The sequence below is a fragment of the Lemur catta genome, chromosome 1 (assembly GCF_020740605.2).
Source record: "Lemur catta isolate mLemCat1 chromosome 1, mLemCat1.pri, whole genome shotgun sequence".
Taxonomy (NCBI): domain Eukaryota; kingdom Metazoa; phylum Chordata; class Mammalia; order Primates; family Lemuridae; genus Lemur; species Lemur catta.
In genome coordinates, this window is record NC_059128.1 from 173,837,918 (window position 1) to 173,857,496 (window position 19,579).

At 35.8% G+C, this 19,579-nt stretch overlaps 1 protein-coding gene and 1 non-coding gene across 4 annotated transcripts in view; one reads left to right on the top strand and one right to left on the bottom strand.

Moving 5' to 3' along the window:
- The window catches only part of TFDP2 (transcription factor Dp-2), a 126,630-nt gene extending 116,355 nt beyond the window's left edge, over positions 1-10,275 (bottom strand). The window contains exons 1-2 of one of the 3 annotated variants that reach the window (XM_045539366.1): positions 10,156-10,275; positions 884-950 (exon numbers count right to left, since the gene is read on the bottom strand). In XM_045539366.1, coding sequence (XP_045395322.1) covers positions 884-950; positions 10,156-10,170 — 82 coding nt within the window. In that variant the 5' untranslated portion in view covers positions 10,171-10,275. The remainder of the gene's footprint in view (positions 1-883; positions 951-10,155) is intronic. The other 2 variants (XM_045539367.1, XM_045539371.1) reach the window with 2 other exon arrangements.
- Positions 10,276-13,977: 3,702 nt separating this feature from the next.
- LOC123631247 lies at positions 13,978-14,039 on the top strand. Its single transcript, XR_006733092.1, has one exon. It is a non-coding gene; the product is annotated as a U7 small nuclear RNA (small nuclear RNA).
- Positions 14,040-19,579: the final 5,540 nt, after the last annotated feature.

A 19,579-nucleotide genomic window follows, 5' to 3' on the forward strand; every position in this document is an offset into this window, starting at 1 on the left:
TTTTGAAGGCATTTTTCCATGTCACCCTTCCCCTTTATGACTTGCTATCCTCTCCCTTCTTATTTTCAAGATTGTCGCATCACTTCATTAACCCCATCTCACTACTCAATATCATAGTTTTCTATCTATACCAAGCTTGTGGTTCCCAGCTCCTTCCCCTGACCTGAATATTACATTTTATTAGAGCAGAGATTCCCAATTATATGTTGTGAATAAGCTATGGGTATACTAAGATGCTGATTCCCTTAGCCCTCGGGGCAGTCAGGAATGGCCTGAGCAGCGGGAGTTTTTAGGCAGCTTACCCCTGAGCTTAAGCAGTCCTTTGTTCAGCATGTATCGCCACATACTAAAAGACACTGTTCAAAGAGACATATTGAAATACACTTCTGGTCCCTGCATAAGTTCTTGTACTAATGGGCCAGATTTCTAGTATGAGCATTCCCCCAGTAAACCATGTATTAGTCAAAGGAATTTATATGTATATAGAAAATATATAGAAAACTGTATATGTATTTTCTTAACTGTACTTGTTTATGAGTTAAACTACTCAAAGGTAGGACTCTCAACCAAGAAAATCAAGAAAAAAAGTAGTTTGAATAGTTTCAATTGTAAATAGCATCACTGATCAAGGATCTGAAAGACTTCTTAGGAAAGAGAAAAATCATAATTAAAAACCCTCTGCCTCTTAGAGGTTAACTGACTTTCACACAACGTAAGTTATTTGGCATGGGACAACACTGACGTAATATGATTATTATACAGATAACACACTAATGTCATATAGCTATTATTATACATAAAGTAATCTATGCAGCTTCATATTTTACCAAAAAATACAATAAAATTAGCTTAATTCAGAAAATTTTTGTTCAGCAATCCTTACCTTTTGTTGGACTGAGATTCTGATCTATAAATTCTCTTAGTTCTACATTTGTGGAAGTCAAACCAACCTGAATAAAATAGTTTAAAAAGTTAAAAATAGGATCTTAAGTATTACGTAATCACTTAATAAACTATTTTATATCTTCTACCAGATGTCCACATCAAATATAACATATAGCCACATAAAAATTAATTACATCGACCATAGGAGTATTATTAAAAATAAATGTTGCCATATTGCTTGAAATGGGAAAAATATGAATTGTCCAGTTTAAGATAAAAATTAATGAAATACTATTTCTTATGAGCAGAACTGAGATCTACAGATTTTACTGACAGTTTTTTGAAAAGGAGTAATGTGGCAGCTGTGAAGTTGCCAATAGATACTTCAAAATTTCACCCTCGTTGCTGCCCTTAATTTCTATTGTTCTTTTTTTTTTTTTTTTTTTTTTGAGACAGAGTCTCGCTTTGTTGCCCAGGCTATAGTGAGTGCCATGGCATCAGCCTAGCTCACAGCAAACTCAAACTCCTGGGCTTAAGTGATCCTACTGCCTCAGCCTCCCAAGTAGCTGGGACTACAGACATGCACCACCATGCCCGGCTAATTTTTTCTATATATATTTTAGTTGGCCAGATCATTTCTTTCTATTTTTAGTAGAGATGGGGTCTCGCTCTTGCTCAGGCAGGTCTCGAACTCCTGACCTCAAGTGATCCACCTGCCTCGGCCTCCCAGAGTGCTAGGATTACAGGCGTGAGCCACCGCGCCCGGCCTTCTATTGTTCTTAATCACTATCTACAATGCTTTCAACACTATGACATGTAAGGAATCAAATAAAGACCATTAATACCACAATGCAGAAGTGAAGTGCATTGGCCTCAAGTCCGACTGCTTGGGTTCATATTCTGGCTCATCAAGCCTACTAGGTGTGTGGCCTTGGTCAAGTCATGCAATTTTCTCATCTGTAAATTGGAGGGTGACACCAGTACTTACCAATTCAGGTTGTTATAAAGATTAAATGAGATTAATTCATGTAAAGCACACAGCACAGTACTTGGCATATACTGCTCAATCCATGTTAACAGTCATTACCTGTTAGTATGATACTTGAGGGACTACCCATAGCAAGTGTGTTTATAAATTCACCTTTGGATAATTTATTTCATTGAATGTAATGTCCACTGTACTACTTGGCATCACAGAACTGAATATGGTAGTATCATCAAACAGAATTTTAGAAATATATTAGGAAGGCTGGAGGGAAAAAACCCTCCATGTTTGAAAACTTGGCACAAAGCAAACATCCAATAAATGGCTCTGTTATTACCATTAAATTATTCCTTTAAGCATTAAAGATTTATAATCTTGAAACATAACAAGTTTGTTATATTACACAAACTTGTAACATTACATATTTGTAGTTTGTTACCTCAAACATCTTTTCAAGGTACTATCACACTGAAAGGATTTTTTTAAAATAGCTTTATTGAGATATTAATATCATTGACATATAAAAATTATATATACAACTCGATGTTTTGATATACATATACACTGTGAAATATTCACCACAATCAAGCTGACATAGTCATTACCTCTACATGGCTAACATTGTGTGCCTCTGTGTGTGTGTGTGTGTGTGTGTGTGTGTGTGTGTGAGTGAGAAGATTCAATTTAGGATCTATCCTCTTAGCAATTTACAGGCATACAATATAGTATTGATAACTATACTCACCATGTTATATACTGGATCTCCAGTAATTTGAAAAGACTGTAAAGCACACAAAGCTTTATAACTTTGTATCTGTGTACTTGTCTTATTTTTTTAAAACTACCCACTTCTTTAACATTATATATTCTTCATAAGCACTCATTTGATACTTTACAATTTCATAATGTTAGGGCCAATTATTTAATTATTTTGTAATTCAAATGCTCTAATAGCTGTTTCTTTTTGTCAAAAGGTATGTTAGTAGAAATATTTCTACATATCATTCATATCATAGACAAGCAATTCTAATGCACATCTATCTCTGGTATCTAATAACATCAAATTTTTATGACATTAGCTGAGACTAAGACATCCAGAAAATAGCTACTTAATTCTATGTAGATAATGATACAGATACTTAACTCTGTCTAGCTTCTTGTAAGTATCTATTAGAAGTAAAGTTAACCCTTTGAAACAAAATTTGCAACAAAAACCACATTGTGGCTCTCCAGAGTTGCTCACAAATATTAATGTCAAACATTCAATTTGTTGAACATTTGTTGAATAGTTTACTGTGACATTACTAGTATGCCCCCTCTTTTAAACTCTGCTATAAAAAGAAGAGAAAGGTAAAACTTGTTTGGTGTTCTACTTTTATAAGAAAGCAAAGAAGGCAAAGACAGCCTTTAATATATTCCATGCTTGATACAATGTGACCATTTAATATATGTATGATAATAATTTCAAAAGGATCACTTTATACCTTTTTGTTATTATACAACAACAAGGCAAAAACCTCAACTAAAACCACATATTCAGGGTAGAGAGTTCAGTTATGGGTTACTGTTATGCTTAAACACCTGCTCTTAATGTTCAATTTCTTCTGAGTGAAATAGCAAACGAATTCAGAAACTTTTTAAACAGCTTTACACCTGCACCCTAGTAACCAACGAATTATGCTCTAAAAAGAAAAGTCGACCCTAGACAATACTGTACGCTAATTTTGTTCTCAAAGATGCAGGGGAGGTGTGTGCATTTAAAGCTTATATAAATAAATACAACCAAAACCTATTTAACTAAAACTTCAAATATGTATTAATTTCTGCTATCATAAACACTTTGTAGTTTAAAGATTCATAGAAAGCTACATTATTTGAAAGCAGAAAAAGTTGGCTAGGAAAGGCATTTAAAAATATTCGCTATTCTTTTCTTATTCCGCCTATTTAAAAAGGACCTATCTTTCCCAAGCAAGAGAAAAAAGTGAACTCACATTTCACGTTAAATTTTTTGCCTAATCAGATCCTGAGGAAAAGTCTTCTATGTGGAGTATTCTTTTTTTTTTTCAATTTTTTAAAAAATAAATTGTACTATGTATATTTAAGGTATATAACATGATATTGTAAGATACATATAGATAGTAAAATGGTTAGTATAGTGGAACAATATCTGGGTATTCTAATGCTGTGTATAGTGGAACAATATCTGGGTATTCTAATGCTGTGTTGCATACTGTAAAAGTCACTAAATGTCTATTAAATAAAAATATCTAAGTCCAATTTTTAAGAATCAAATCATATTCTACAATATTATAATTTCATTGATATTTAATATTTCTGACTGACTCAACATAATTGAAAGAAAATAGCATTCTTTTCTTTAGAAGTGAGTGAGATGATCTGTGCTGAGAGTTAGGCTCTACCTTTTTTTACAGGCAAGGTCATCTTGGAAGAGTCACTACAATAGGGGGATGATAAAACATACATGCACAACAAACTCAGAGAACTCCTTGGATCAAATAAAACAATTATGTGAATATGTTTGTTAATGGCAAAGCAATATTTCAAGTGCAGGTTGTTAATTCAAATGGCAATGGCTTGCAACACTTTAACCCTGACACAATTTACAAAAGAGAAATGCAAATGACCAATAAAGATAAGGAAAGCTAGTTTATGCTAACTAGTAATCAGAGAAATGTAATAAATCACATACCATTTTTTGCTGATTAGATTGGCAAAGATTTAAAAAAAATAAATGTGCAATTTTTCTAAACTGCCATTCAGCGATATTAGTCAAAATCTAAAAAAAAACAAAAACCACACATACTTTGGCTCAGTAATTTCGTAAGACTTTGCCTCACGGAAATAATATGATGAGTGAGCAAAAATAAACAAAAATGTTCCAAAAAGGGAGAGAGGAGGAAATATTAATAACTTAATATCTACTATTAAGGATAGTTCTACTATAAAGAACCTGGTATAATGTCTGTATAATAGGTAACATAAAATAGTCACTTAAAATGATGTTGTAGAGGTATCCAAGATAAGAAAAGACATTCATCACAGAAATTAAGGTAAATAGTCGGTTATAAAACAGTATGACCTCATTTTTTTTTTTTTTTTTTTTTTTGAGACAGAGTCTCGCTCTGTTGCCCGGGCTACAGTGAGTGCCGTGGCATCAGCCTGGCTCACAGCAACCTCAGACTCCTGGGCTTAAGCGATCCTACTGCCTCAGCCTCCCAAGTAGCTGGGACTACAGGCATGAGCCACCATGCCCGGCTAATTTTTTGTATATATATTTTTAGTTGGCCAGATAATTTCTTTCTATCTTTAGTAGAGACGGGGTCTCACTCTTGCTCAGGCTGGTCTCGAACTCCTGACCTTGAGCAATCCACCCGCCTCGGCCTCCCAGAGCTAGGATTACAGGCGTGAGCCACCGCGCCCGGCCCTATGACCTCATTTTTATTAGAAAAATGTAATGTCTATATATTTTGGTTGCGTTCTCTCTCTCTCTATACACACACATACACACACACACACACACACACACACACACACACAAGTCTATGTATATACCAAATGTCTTCTTAGGCAAAATTTTGCTGTTAATTACTAGGCTAGCTATTTTTGTCTTTTCTTTATCTGTATTTTCTGTAATGAGTATTACAGCTTATGTATCTTTTAATAGACTCATTGACAAAGCAAAAACTTATACCTCAAATTGTATTTCAAATTCTTAATTATATACTGACTGGGTAAGCTTAAGTTAGAACACAACTTGCATTATTGGTCTGAAGAATATGACTGGATGCTAGGTACTATTATATTAATATTTGATAACAATTTTTTCCCCAGATACAATGAATATATTGCCAGCTCTTCATATCTTTCTTCTGCAAAATGATCCACCCCATGTAGTTCTGGTAGGACAGTTAATCTTAGAAGCTGAATTGTGCTGTGGCAGCAGAAGTAGGCTCATGACTCAAGGCCTGGCCACTTATTTTATCCCACTTCATTCTCCACAGTGTTTAAGCATGTGAGCCAAGCAGGGTCAACCAAAGCTCCTCCATGGAATCTGAAACATAAATACTAGAAAAGAAAAGTTCCCTCTCTTCTTCTGAGGTAAGTATTATAAGGCCAACATAGGCCAATATGCCACTAGATAGAGTCAAAAGACAGAAAGAGGGAGACAGGCCCTTGACATCAGCATTTATCCTCCCAAATTCAAATGTGTTTGAAGCCAGAGTCTCTAAACTTTTCAGTTATGTGAGTTATTACATTCCAATTTTTGCCTTAAGCTATTTTGAGTAAGGTTTCTATCACTTGCAACCATAAGAGGCCTTATTGAGCAAATCACTATTTTATTTGGCTTGTCGCAAAAAACTTCTCATAGAGAAATGCAAAATGAGAAACAGAAATTTAAAATGTAAATATTTGGATATATGCTTAATAATGCGTCCCTAAGAAGGCAATTTCTTCTACATCTATAAGACACTTCTCAACAGCATGTGACACAATTGATCACTCCCTCCTTGAAATATTTTCTACATATGGCTTCCAGATCATCAGGGTAACATTTTTCTTCCTGTCTTTCTGGCCATTCTTTGAGTCTCCTTTGCTGTTTCTCCTCTCCACATCTTTATGTTGGAGAACCCTCGTGCTCAGGCCTTGGGCCTCATATTCTCTATCCATGCACATACTATATCATGTCATAGTCCCAATGTTTTAAAATAATTTTAATGTGAAATGACTCCAAAATTTCTACTTCAAGCCCTAAGTTTTCCCCTAGGCTCCAGAGTCACCTATCAAACTGCCTAGCCAATATGTCCACCTGAATGTTTTTAGGTTCAACTTTAATATGTTCAAAACAGAATTTTTGAGTTTGTCACAAAATCCTGCACTTTTCTAAAAGTTCCTCTTCCATTAAATAGCAGAGCCATTTACCCAGTTACACAAGCCAAATACTGAGAAGACTTCTTTAACTTCTTTCCTGTCCCCATATCCTAATTACTCAATAAATCCTGATGACTGTCCCTAAATGATAATTAAGCAAAATCTGTATCTGCTTACAGCTACTAATGCATGTTAAAAGCAAGCTTCTAAATTATAACCCAGAAGAAGAAAACAGATAATGTAACAAAGGTTTGTTTGGTTGGTTGTTAATGCTATTCTTCAGCTGTATAATAGACAATATTTAGAACTATTTGTCTGACTCACAAGAAGCTCTTTATCATCTCTCCTCATACACTCTGCTGGACCCTAGCAGCCATTTTATACACTAGGATACTAGCTTCTCCTGGTCCCAACTAACCAAACCACTAGCGGATATCATACTCAGGCTGTGCCAGAGATCCTTCCCAAAGAGTCTGAAATTAGAACTGACAAAGGCAGGCACAATCTGTCAGGCTGCCTCCCTCCCTTCCTTCACACTTCTCTCTGAAAGGCTGAGGGCGGTCATGTTCAACCATGCTGGCTGGGGAACTGAGGAAGATGATTTACAAAGGGAAGGGGGTGGGTAAGAGAAATGAAGTAGATGCACAGTAACAACCAGAGAGAGATGAGATATGGAAACCAAATACTGCTTTCAATTCCCGGTAGATTTCCAGTTTCTGGGCCCATATGTTTTTAAGGGCTCACTAAATTCCTACTCTTGAATTTCTTGAGGCCGGGCGTGGTGGCTCACGCTTGTAATTCTAGCACTCTGGGAGGCCAAGGCGGGTGGATTGTTTGAACTTAGGAGTTCGAGACCAGCCTGAGCAAGAGCGAGACCACGTCTCTACTAAAAATAGAAAGAAATCAGCTAGACAACTAAAATATATAGAAAAAATTAGCCAGACATGGTGGCGCATGTCTGTAGTCCCAGCTACTCATGAGGCTGAGGCAGGAGGATCACTTGAGCCCAGGAGTTTGAGGTTGCTGTGAGCTTGATGCCATGGCACTCTAGCCTGGGCAACAGAGTGAGACTCTGTCTGAAAAAAAAAAAAAATTCTTGAGACATCCCTGTATCTTTATAATAAATTCTTTTTGTTTAATTCCCAAAGATTCCTCCATAATAATATGGGAACAGTAGAGCAATTATAATAAATTATTTCCCTATATGTTGTACTATTTATTTTATTATTATTATTATTTTTGAGACAAGGTCTATTTTATTTTTGTTTTTTGAGTCAGGATCTTGATCTTTTGCCTAGGCTGAAATGCAGTGGTGTGATGATAGCTCACTGCAGCCTCGAACTGCTGGGCTCAAGTGATCCTCCAACTTCAGCCTCCCAAATAGGAATGCATCACTGCGCCTGGTTAATTTTTTTATTTTTATTTTTATAGAGACAGGATCTTGCTAGGTTGCCCAGGCTGGTCTCAAACTCCTGGCCTCAAGTGGTCCTTCTGCCTTGGCTTCCCAGTGCTGGGATTATAGGTGTGAGCCATTGCATCCAGCCAATTTTATGGCATAATTCTTTTTTGTTGTTGTTATTCAAATGGGAGAAGAATTTGATAGCTATGCTAATGACTTCTATCTGTGAAAACATAACTAATATCTTGGTTTACATTTGTGTACATTTATGAGCATAATTTTAGCATGTAATTTTATTATACAATAAAACATAATGCAGCATTAGTCAGTGTAATCCAAAAAAGAAAAAAAAAAGATACTGTACAGTGATCTGCATGTAAACTGTTACATTGCATTTATGAGAGTATCATTTTAAAATGTTGACCCATTTGTTTGTTTGTTTGTTTTTTGAGACAGAGTCTCACTCTGTTGCTTGGGCTAGAGTGCCATGGCATCAACCTAGCTCACAGCAACCTCAAATGGGCTCAAGCAATCCTTCTGCATCAGCCTCACGAGTAGCAGGGACTACAGGCACACACCACCATGCCCCGCTAATTTTTTCTATATTTTTTTAGTACAGACAGGGTCTCGCTCTTGCTCAGCCTGGTCTCGAACTCCTGAGCTCAAGCAATCCTCCTGCCTTGGACTCCCAGAGTGCTAGGATTACAGATGTGAGCCACCACACCCCCAGCTGACCCATGTGAATTAATGAAAGAGATTCCCAGTTAACAATTAGCTGCATAAGGCCATTTCTTGTGGACATAATATTTGGGAGTGATCTTCTGATTTGCTGCATAATTCATCACAGAATTGTTAAATACTGTTTTTCAGCACTGTTATTCCTACAGTTAAATTGGATTAAATGAAGGTGATCCTTCTTACATGGGTGCAGAAGCTTTTCTGGAGCCTCTGCAGTGTGGCTCCCATCTGAGGAAGGCAGGGACACCAGCTAGGCCCAAGGGGATCCTTTGAGTTTGAGGAGGACAAGACCTTGGAGATGGCATGGGGATACTCCTTTGCACAAGAAATCTAATGAAACAGAGCTCAGAGATAAGGCTCAGGGAGCAGGGAGGGGTGAGGCTCCTAGACTAGAAGCTAGAGTTGCAAACGGTCAATATGAAACAAGGTAATAGCAAAGGTTTGGGCATTGTGAAGGAAGGAAGAAATCTGCATGACCTTGGCTGAAGGCAGAGTCAAAAGAAAGCAAGGAGGTTTGGTGAAGCCCAAGACCAAACACAGCCATTCTTCCTAGGTGGCCTACTGGGGAGCACTGGCTGGACTGGATATACCAGTCAAGACTCCTGTTTGCAAATGCAGCAGCTCAAGCAAGGATGGAATTCTTAGGCTTGAGTAATGGCATAATTCTTCAACATAAGTGGAAACAAATTCATTAATACAGGATGACAATAAGAATATAACTTGAAGGAAGGTAGATTCACAAATGACAGCCTCAAGCAGAGGAAAAAAATTGAATAATTTCTCTAAAACATCTAAAGTCTAATGTTCCTTCAGGAATCATCTAGAGGAGCACAGCAAGCTTCTTCTGCACAACACCTGAGCATACACATTTTCCTGAATAAATCAAAAAGAAAAAATTATGCCAAAGAAAACAGTGATTTGTTCAATAAGGTCAAGTAATCTTCCAGCAAGTACCAAAATAAATTTATTACAGTATCCAAAGAGAAGGGAAGGGGGAAACTTTCTGGAGATAGAATTTTGCAGCTGTTGAGAGGGATCAACTTGGTACGAATTTATAAGAATGCTACATGCCCAATAGACTACTGTATTCAATAGCAATAAAGTTATTATTTCATACTCCACATAAACAAAAACAATTATAAAATCCATGCCAGTAAATTAAATTTGTTTAACCAGAATAGTGAGAAAATATACAAGAAAAAGCACAGCTCACTTTAAAAAAATACTTACATTAAAAAGAAAATTTACAAATACTTACATTTTTTGCCGTCATGTCAAACTGTATTCTATTTAAGATTCTGTAAAGCCATTAAAAAACAAACAAAAAGCAAAAACAAAAAAAAAACTTCGTCTTCAATAATTCTTTAAAAGAACATCCTGTTAAAGGGAAAAAGAGGGAATAGTAATGTAATAATAATAATCATGGGCAACTTTTATATCATATTTATTATGTGACATGCATTGTTTTATAAGTGAATTGTCTAAATCAATCCTCACAACAAAACTATGAGATATTTTAATCTCCATTTTCCAGCTAAAAATTGAGGCTTAGAGAGATTAAGTAATTTAACCAAGTCAACTCAGCTCACAAGTGATAGAGCCTGAGCTTTGAAATAGTAGTAAACTATGTTGCTTTAGATAATCCACTGAAGGAAACATCAGGGCTTAGAGAAATGGCTGATTCCAGGGCAAGGCAGCAAATGTAGTACAAGATAAACCTAGAACATCTTATTGCGCTTAAAGTAAGGACGGGCCCAAGAAATGACATGTCAAAAGTACACAGGAGCTAGCTTAAAGGGGCTACAACTGGACAATTTGGGACAAATGGTCACCAAAATATATGACAGTAACAGACGGACCCATTGACTAAAATAATAATCTAGGATTACTGGGGATAACAGGGGAGAAGGGAATGCTGTTCTTTGTAGTAGAATGCTAACTAATAAACATAAATGAATGATACAGTTAGTAAAACCTCCATTTTGTAACCAACATAATAACTGAAGGAAAGAATCACCAATAAATGGTCAAACTAGTCAACGAAAGTATGGTGAAAAACAGGATATTTTCATAGTTTTGAAATCCTTACAAAATACATATTAATTCAAACTTTTCCAGTGAAGAAACCTGGTATATATCACTTATAGTCAAGTGATCAATGTTACCAAATGATTACCAACAATGGGGCAAAACAACATTATGTAATTCTTCAAGGGTACTGATATGGACACAATATCACTTCTGATGCATTTCTGCCCAAAATGCAAAATCTACATAATCATGAGGAAATATCAGAGAAATCCAAATTGAGAGACATTCTACAAAATAATGGCCTGGATTCTTCAACCATTAGTGTCATGAAAGGCAAAGGAAGGCTCAGAAACACTCCAGATTTAAAAAGACTAAAAACACATGAAATTAAATTCAATGTGCGATACTAGTCTGAACATTAGATCAGAAGAAAATAATTGCTATGAAGATCATTATTAGAGTAATTAGAGATAATAAGGCCTACAGATTGGATAATAGTATTGCTTCATTATTAAATTTCCTGATTTTGATCAATAAACTGGGGGGTTTTCTATAAGTGAAGTGTCCTTTTTCTTAGAAAAAATATACTAAAATATTTAGGAGTGGAGGGGTATGATGGCAGCAACCTACCCTCAAATGATGAAAAAATATATACAATCTGAATATACAGAGAAAGTGAGAATAATAAAGCATATATGGCTCCCCCCACCACCACCTCCCAGCAAAAATAAATAAATAATAAGGCATGTATGGCAAAATGTCTGCAATAGGTGAATCTGGTTAAAGAGTATTTGGGAGTTCTTTGCCCTATTTTTGCAATATTTCTCTTATTTTAAAATTATTTCAAAATTAAAACTTTAATACAATCAAGAGGAAGAATAAAATAAAGCAACTTTGAAAATATCATAAATAAAGGGGGCTCAAAGAAATGAGGGCTTCAAATGACTGCCTAACATGCTACAATTTGAATCTATAAGTAAAATTTTGTGGAAAAGAAACAAGGTGCTTTTACTTTCAATAAAACACTGAGGCTGTGATTTTTCAATGATAAAAAAAAAACAAATTTTGTAGAGATAGGGTCTTGCTATGCTGCCTAGGCTGGTCTCAAACTCCTGTCCTCAAGTGATCCTCCAGCCTTAGCCTCCCAAAATGCTGGGATTACTGAGCCACTGTGCCCAGTCCACAACTATAATTTTTGCTTTCCCACTGTATGTCTATTATGACCTAATCTGAATATCAAGTTCCTACACTAGATTTGTTCTACATCTATCAACTATTTCTTATGTCCTCTTCAGTGATATAAATTTAAATATGAGATAAATAATAAAGTATAAGTTCCTTATATGCCTTTCACCAAACTACCTATATATACAAATTAGCAATTTAAAGCTAAAATGTTAAGTATTGCATTTTGAAGATTACTATTTCAACCAAGCTTGATCCAACAGATCTACATAGAACTCTGTAACTAATAGATATAACATATCTCTTTAAGCACAAATTTATAAACTTTGTCCATATATATTAACATTTTCACCAAGGAAGTAACAACAGATTTCAAAAAGGAAATATTATAAAGATTATAGTTTCTGACCATAATGCAATTAAGTTAGGAATCAACTATTTTTAAAAAAACAGTTAAAAGTCATATATTTAGAAAATAAAACTATATTATTATTTAAACACCCCATGAATTTGAAATATTTAGAACTGAATGACAATGAAAATAACAAAAAATAAAATATTGAGAACTAAAAATCAAAAGAATAAAACTTTTAAAGTCCAGCTATACTAGTATTTAGGAGTAGATTCATTTATTTTTATTAATTAAGCCACCAATTTAAAGGCTTAAAAAGAACAGTAAGAACTCAAAGAAAGATGAAATAAAGTGCACAAATTAATGAAATAGAAAAAAAAATCAATAAAGTAACAACCTAGTTCTAAGCGTCCTGCTTAAAGTAGACAACAAATAAAGCAGCAAAGCAGTAGAGTGGAAAGAGCAGGGAGTTTGGCTCAGTCTCAGCTCTCACACTTATTAGCTGTGTGATCTTGAACAAGTAACTTAACCTCTTAGAGCTTCTGTGTCTTTGTCTGAAAAATAGATATACTGAATATTTCATAATTATGTTAGGAGTAAATTATACGCAATTTGTTAAAGTGAAAATCACCAGATCTACCAAGTCAATGTGCCAAATGCCGTCTAGTTTATACATAAACCCTCTAAACATTCCTAAATACAAAGAAGTTCAATTTTAAACATTTTAAGATTACCTTACAACCTACTGAAATACAGTTATAACAAAAAACAATGAAGTCTTTTCCATCCAAAGGATGGTTTGAACAGGTCAAATTTTAGAAACTTTCTATATATCCACAACAGCTACTATTGCCTACCCAACATCATTTTCCTCCTCCTCCTTGGAAATTGAAGGTGGCAATGTCCCCAACTAAAAATACTACATTCTCAGCCTTTCTCCCAGATCATATAACAGGTAACATAATTCTGGCCAATGAAATATAAGCAGACAGTGTTGGAGTGGGCTGCCAGATTTGGCTAGTAGGTATCCTTTTTTCCCTTCTCCGTATTTTTTTGTGCCTAGAGTGTGGTTGTAATGGTCAGAGCTGCTTGTCTCCACATCTGCTTCATTCCTGTATTCAGTATTCAATATGATATTATATTTCCTCAGAGCTAGGCTATTGAGTAGCACTGTATTATTCACACAAATAAAAAGAAATTAACAGAGTGTTACTATTTCAGCACATTATAATAAGAGGCTACCAATAAAAATGCTACTTAGCCACATTAATGAGCTTGACAGAACAAAGCGCAATTTTGCTTAGTATTCCCTTTGCATCTCCTCACCAGACCTCAGCACAAACTGGAATCTCTAGATGTTACCTAAATAATAAATGTTTGGGCAGGATGTAGACTCATGCCTGTAATCCTAGCACTTTGGGAGGCAGAGGTGGGAGGATCGCCGGAGGCCAGGAATTCAAGACCAGCCTAGGCAACATAGCAGACCTCATCTCTACAAAAAATAAAAAAACTTAGTGTTACAGCTCTTTTAGAATTTGTCTAGTAGGTTTTCTGGTCCTCACCAGGAGACCCCCCAAAAAATTTTAAAAAATTATACAAAATAAGAAAACTTAGTTGGACTTGGTGGCCCGTGCCTATAGTCCCAGCTACTCAGGCTAAGGTAGGAGGATTACTTGAGCCCAGGAGTTCCAGACTGCAGTTGTCACTGCACTCCAGCTTGGGCAACGGAGTAAGACCACCACCCCCTACTCCCCGCAACAATTTAAATAATAAATGTTTGAAATGGAGCCAAAGTACATAGATTTCTTGAGCAAATTTACCTTACTATCTCTGCCTCCATTTCTTCAACTATGAAATAGTAACAGTACATCTACTTAATTAAATGAGTTAATAAATGTAAAATTACTAAGACACTGCCTAGCCCAAGGTAAGCATTCAATCAATGTTAGAGGAAAAAAATCAGTTCACTGATCTCTCATGACAAATTAAGGCTTCCTCCTCCAAAATAAATAATACATAATTCACACATAGTGGAAGTGAAAAATACCACAATATAAATCCAATTTTAAAACAGAAAAAAGAAAAATGTTTAATTGTAGTTAAGAAAAACTCTTCTAAAATTAACAATAGGCAATAACTTCCTTCATTTATTCGTTACTCATCTGGCAAATACTGAACAGCCACTATGTGCAAGGCACTAATGCAGGCACTGGAGATAGCCTGGTAAATGAGACTATTATAATCACTAAACCTTCAAGTGTAATTTTAATGAAATAAAATTGGATTACATAAATGTTATAAAACAAATAGGATTGTGATCGAGACTTCCTTCATTCAATTAAAAATTAATATGCTATGTTGGCTTTGAGTGATACTTTATAACCTTTTAATTAAAAAATACATTTCTAAGTATTTTTAAAGCTTTTGTCTTTCTTTGACATTGTATTTAATCTACAAATTATTTGCATTATATGACTTAAACCTTCAAAAGTGTCCAGAAAGTAAATAAACCTGACACCAAATGTTTCAAGAAGTTGCCATCTTTGGCAGTACTGATGATCCTCAGAGATAAACCAGTCATGTGCACTGATGCATTATGTTTTATCCAGACTCAACAATTGTACACTTCTTCCTGTCACCAAGCTTTTCTGTTAGTTAAAAAATAAGTTGGATTTCTTCTTCCAGCTTCATGAACACATTATGTCAAGCTCAAAAAGTCAATCTTTTGACCTCACCATCTGCCATGATCTCTTGTCAGTTTCAGACAATGCAACTCCCACAGATGGTCTCAAAATGCAAGCACTTTTCCATTTCAATCACAATTTAGCCTCTCTGGCCACAAAGCCTTTTTAAATGGTATATTAATCAAAATATACAGAAGAAAACAAAAATAATCATGGATAAATTTGTAGAATTAAGCAGTAACATAACTTGAATCAGGGTTTGCAGACTTTCTAACACTGCCAAAAAAGATGGTACTAAAAATTACAATTGTAGGAAAGGTAGCACATGTAAATGGCAGATGTTACCAATTTTAAATACATGCTGATGAATCAATGTTTAGAAAATACACAAAATAATAAAGCAAGAAATAAATATAAGCCATAATCCCACCTGTCAGAGGTAACTACAACTTTTTGGCATTTCCTTCAGTGTTCTCTCTGTGCACTCAAACTTTTGACATGTGGTATTAATTAGAAGATATTTTCATAGAAAGGGATAGTATGTAACTATTTGTTAGGCGATCAGCATAGCATATCTATATACCCTCCCAAGTGCTTCACATGCATGATACCATATGATTCACATCACAATTCTATCAGGTAAATATTATTATTGTTCTCATTTTACAGATGACAAAATAGTTTTAGAGAGTTGAAGTAATTTGCCTAGTTAACCAACTGTATACATGGCAGTGCCAGAATACAAACACAAGATTTCACACCAACAAACATGTTCTTAATTACTATACTTTATCAAATATATCTGACTTGAGATACAATAAATATATTCTCGAAATATTATAACAAAATCCCTGTCTGTCACGTAGATATGTCCTATATGAAACTTCGAAGGATTCTTTTGGTATAGTAAGTTACATATATAATTATTATTATAATAAATCCAGAGAAAAAGATAACTTACTATGCCAAAAGAATCCTTCGAAGTTTCATATAGGACGTATCTACGTGACATATAGGGGTTTTCCCTGTTTTTAATTCTTTTTTATAAAAATTTTAGTATTAAATTGAAATTTTCTTTATTTTTTGAGTAGGCAATATGAAAGTTGATCATAAGAATTGGGCCATTCCTGTCATACCCAACTAAAACAGAATTGAGAAGTCAGGGGTAAAAGTATTCAGGGCACATACCACTGCTCCAAAAATGTAATTCTCTGCAAGCCTGGCTGCTGTAAACTGAAACTAGTTTTATCTAATGGCTGCCGAAACAACCTGCTGCAACTCTAAAACTGGCTTTACCCACTGCCCTTACTCACCAATCAGAGTTTGCCAGCTCCCCAAAACTTAGTGCCCGCGAACATTCTTGAGGAGCAACACATAACATTTCTCCTTTTTCTAAAATCTCTAACCTTCTCTTTGTTCTTCAGACATACCAAGACCACCCAGTCTGTGTGTATGCCGTGAATTGCAATTCTTGCTTTCCAAATAAAATGTTTTCATTTCAGAGATTCCTCTCTCTATTTGACTTCAACACTAGTAAATTTCCTCATTCTTTTTTTTTTTTTACATTTACTGAAAGGTAGCATTACTAATAGCCTAACAGAGGAAAATAAACTGTCAAACAGAAAGTAAAAGACATAAACTCACAGCACATAATTGCCCCTTTGAAAAGGAAACTCACAACTACCCCCTTTGTTTTGTTTAATTAAAACACCTGTAGCCTAACTCAGTGTTTCATTTTCTCAGTCCTGAAGAGCCCTAAGTGGACAGCAGGGATGCAAACTCCCGGATCCAACTCTGTGCCTCAATTCCTGCTAAAACCAGATTCCAAGGACTTTGATAGTCAGACTGATAGAGAAAAGAGAAAAACATAAAAAATAAAGAACACCTGCAACAGCTTTGCCGCCACCTCTGTTATCAGTCTGCTAAAGCAAAGGGGGGGGGAAGCCATTTTTACCCCTTAAAAGTCCAAACAGCTTTTTCTCAGCTGCCCTGGCACTGCCTTCCTTCCTTCCTCTGTGTGCTGTGTCCATTCCCTCCTTCTCTATCTCTCTTTTTCTTTCTTTCTTGGGAAAATAAATAAAAATTGTACTTCTTTCTATCTTAAACTCTGAGAAATCTTTCTCTACCCACCGTGAGCACTTAGTAAATTTCCACCCTTTCTTATGGGGGCCCATTTGGGGAGGAGAAACTGAGTCACTTTTCCATCTCTGGTATGGGGAAACTGAGTCACTTCTCTATCTCCTTACAAAACAGCTTACACCCCTACTGCCCACTGAGGGCTCTTCCACGTCTGAGAAAACAAAACTCATAGAGATAACGAGTTAGGCCACAGGTGTTTTAATTAAACAAAACAAAGGGGGTAGTTGTGTTGTGAGTTTCCTTTTCAAAGGGGCAATTATGTGCCGTGAGTTTCTTTCTTTTTCTGTTTGATAGTTTATTTTCCTCTGTTAGATAGGTTATTATTAGTAAGGATACCTTTCAGTTACATAGTATTCTTTTACATCATTATACTGTAATTTATTTCTCTAGCTCCTACTAATGGACATTTAGATTTCATAAATTTTCTAAACTGGTGACAGTAATCACATTTTAATAGCTCAAATCCTTAATGTGATTTAGTGAAATGATGTGGTCTCTGCCTATCTCTCTAGCTCCACTGAACCACTTTCCCAGAACTTCTCTGGTCCAGCTCCACCAGCCTTCTGTCAGTTCCTCAAAACCATGTTTCTTCTGCCTCAGGGCTCTGCACATGCGGTTCCTTCTGCCTGGAACTTTTACCTGGTAAATTCCTATTCCTTGAGTTAATTGTCTCAAATGTAACTTCCTCAGGGAAAACCATCTCACATCTCATTTCCACTAATAGAACAGGGTTCTCTACTTAATCATGCTCTTATTTTCTCCTTTCCCAGAACACAAAAGGTTGTCACTATGTATTTATTTGTGTAATTATCAGATTGTGGTCTGTCTCTGCCAGTTAAAGTGTAAATTCCAGGAACCTTGTCCATTTTGTTCACTATTATATATCCACTGCCTGGCAAATGGTTGGAGCTCAAGAAATATTGTTAAATGAATTATATACTCAGTATTTTATTTATCTTCATCCTTCAATAACATGATATTCCCATTTAATATGACTTGGCAGCAGAAAACAAAAGACACATAAACATTTAACACATTCACACATCTGAAATGTAAGTAAGCTACATAACTGTATTTTGAGCGTCATTTTCCTGTCGTGAATAAAAAGTGTTTTGGAACCTGCATTGTATTTGTTCATTAATTAAAACAAAAAAGTTGCAGGAGGGCTGGGCACAGTGGCTCACATCTGTAATCCAAGCAGTTTGGTAATCCAAGAAGGTAGGATCACTTGAGGCCAGGAGTTTGAGACTAGCCTGGGCAACACAGGGAGACCTAGTTTCATAATAAACCAGGTCTAATAAAAAAAATTAATAGCTGGGCATGGTGGTGAACACCTGCAGTCCCAGCTATAAGAGAGGTTGAGGTGGGAGGATGGCTTGAGCTCCTGACCTCAAGTACCCTCCCGCCTTGGCTTCCCAAAGTGGTAGGATTACGGGTGTTAATCAATGATATAGTTTTTTGTTTGTTTGTTTTTGGATTTCTTTTTTTTTTTGAAAGAGAGTCTCTCTCTGTCACCCAGGTTAGAGTGCCGTGGCATCAGCCTAGCTCACAGCAAACTCAAACTCCTGAGCTTGAGCAATCCTCCTGCCTCAGCCTCCCGAATAGCTGGGGCTACAGGCTACATGCACCACGACGCCTAGCTAATTTTTTTCTATATATTTTTAGTTGTACCGCTAATTTTTCTATTTTTAGTAGAGATGGGGTCTCACTCGTGCTCAGGCTGGTCTCAAACTCCTAAGCTCAAGTGATCCTCCCTCCTCGGCCTCCCAGAATGCTAGGATTACAGGTGTGAGCCACAGCACCCAGCCTTGAGAGATATTCTTAAACTGCCTTCCTCAGGTGTGGAAATTTGTACTTCAATCAGTAGTACATAAAAGTATTTGTTTCTTCATAGCTTTACTAGCATAGTGTATTTATTATAGTGTGTTTCTTCTATAGGTTTTTCAAAATGGTTTTTGCTGGCTATTCCATTTTGTTCTTTTCCCAAATTTGACTAACATTGCTTGTTTCTACTTTTCCATTTCAACTTTGCAATATTTACCTATAGTTCTGGTGGGGGGGGCGGGGGGCAGGAAGTCTGTCAGTGTTTTTATTGGATCACATCAATCCTCTCTAAATTAATTTAACTTATAGGTCTAACATCTTCATAATGCGAATCTTATCTAAGAAAATGGTATATATTTCCATTTATTCAAACCTGCTTCTGTGTCCTCCAGGGGTATTCAAAATTTTTCCTTATATAGGTGTTATGAATTTAACTGTGCCCACCCCAAAAAGGTATGTTCTAGTCC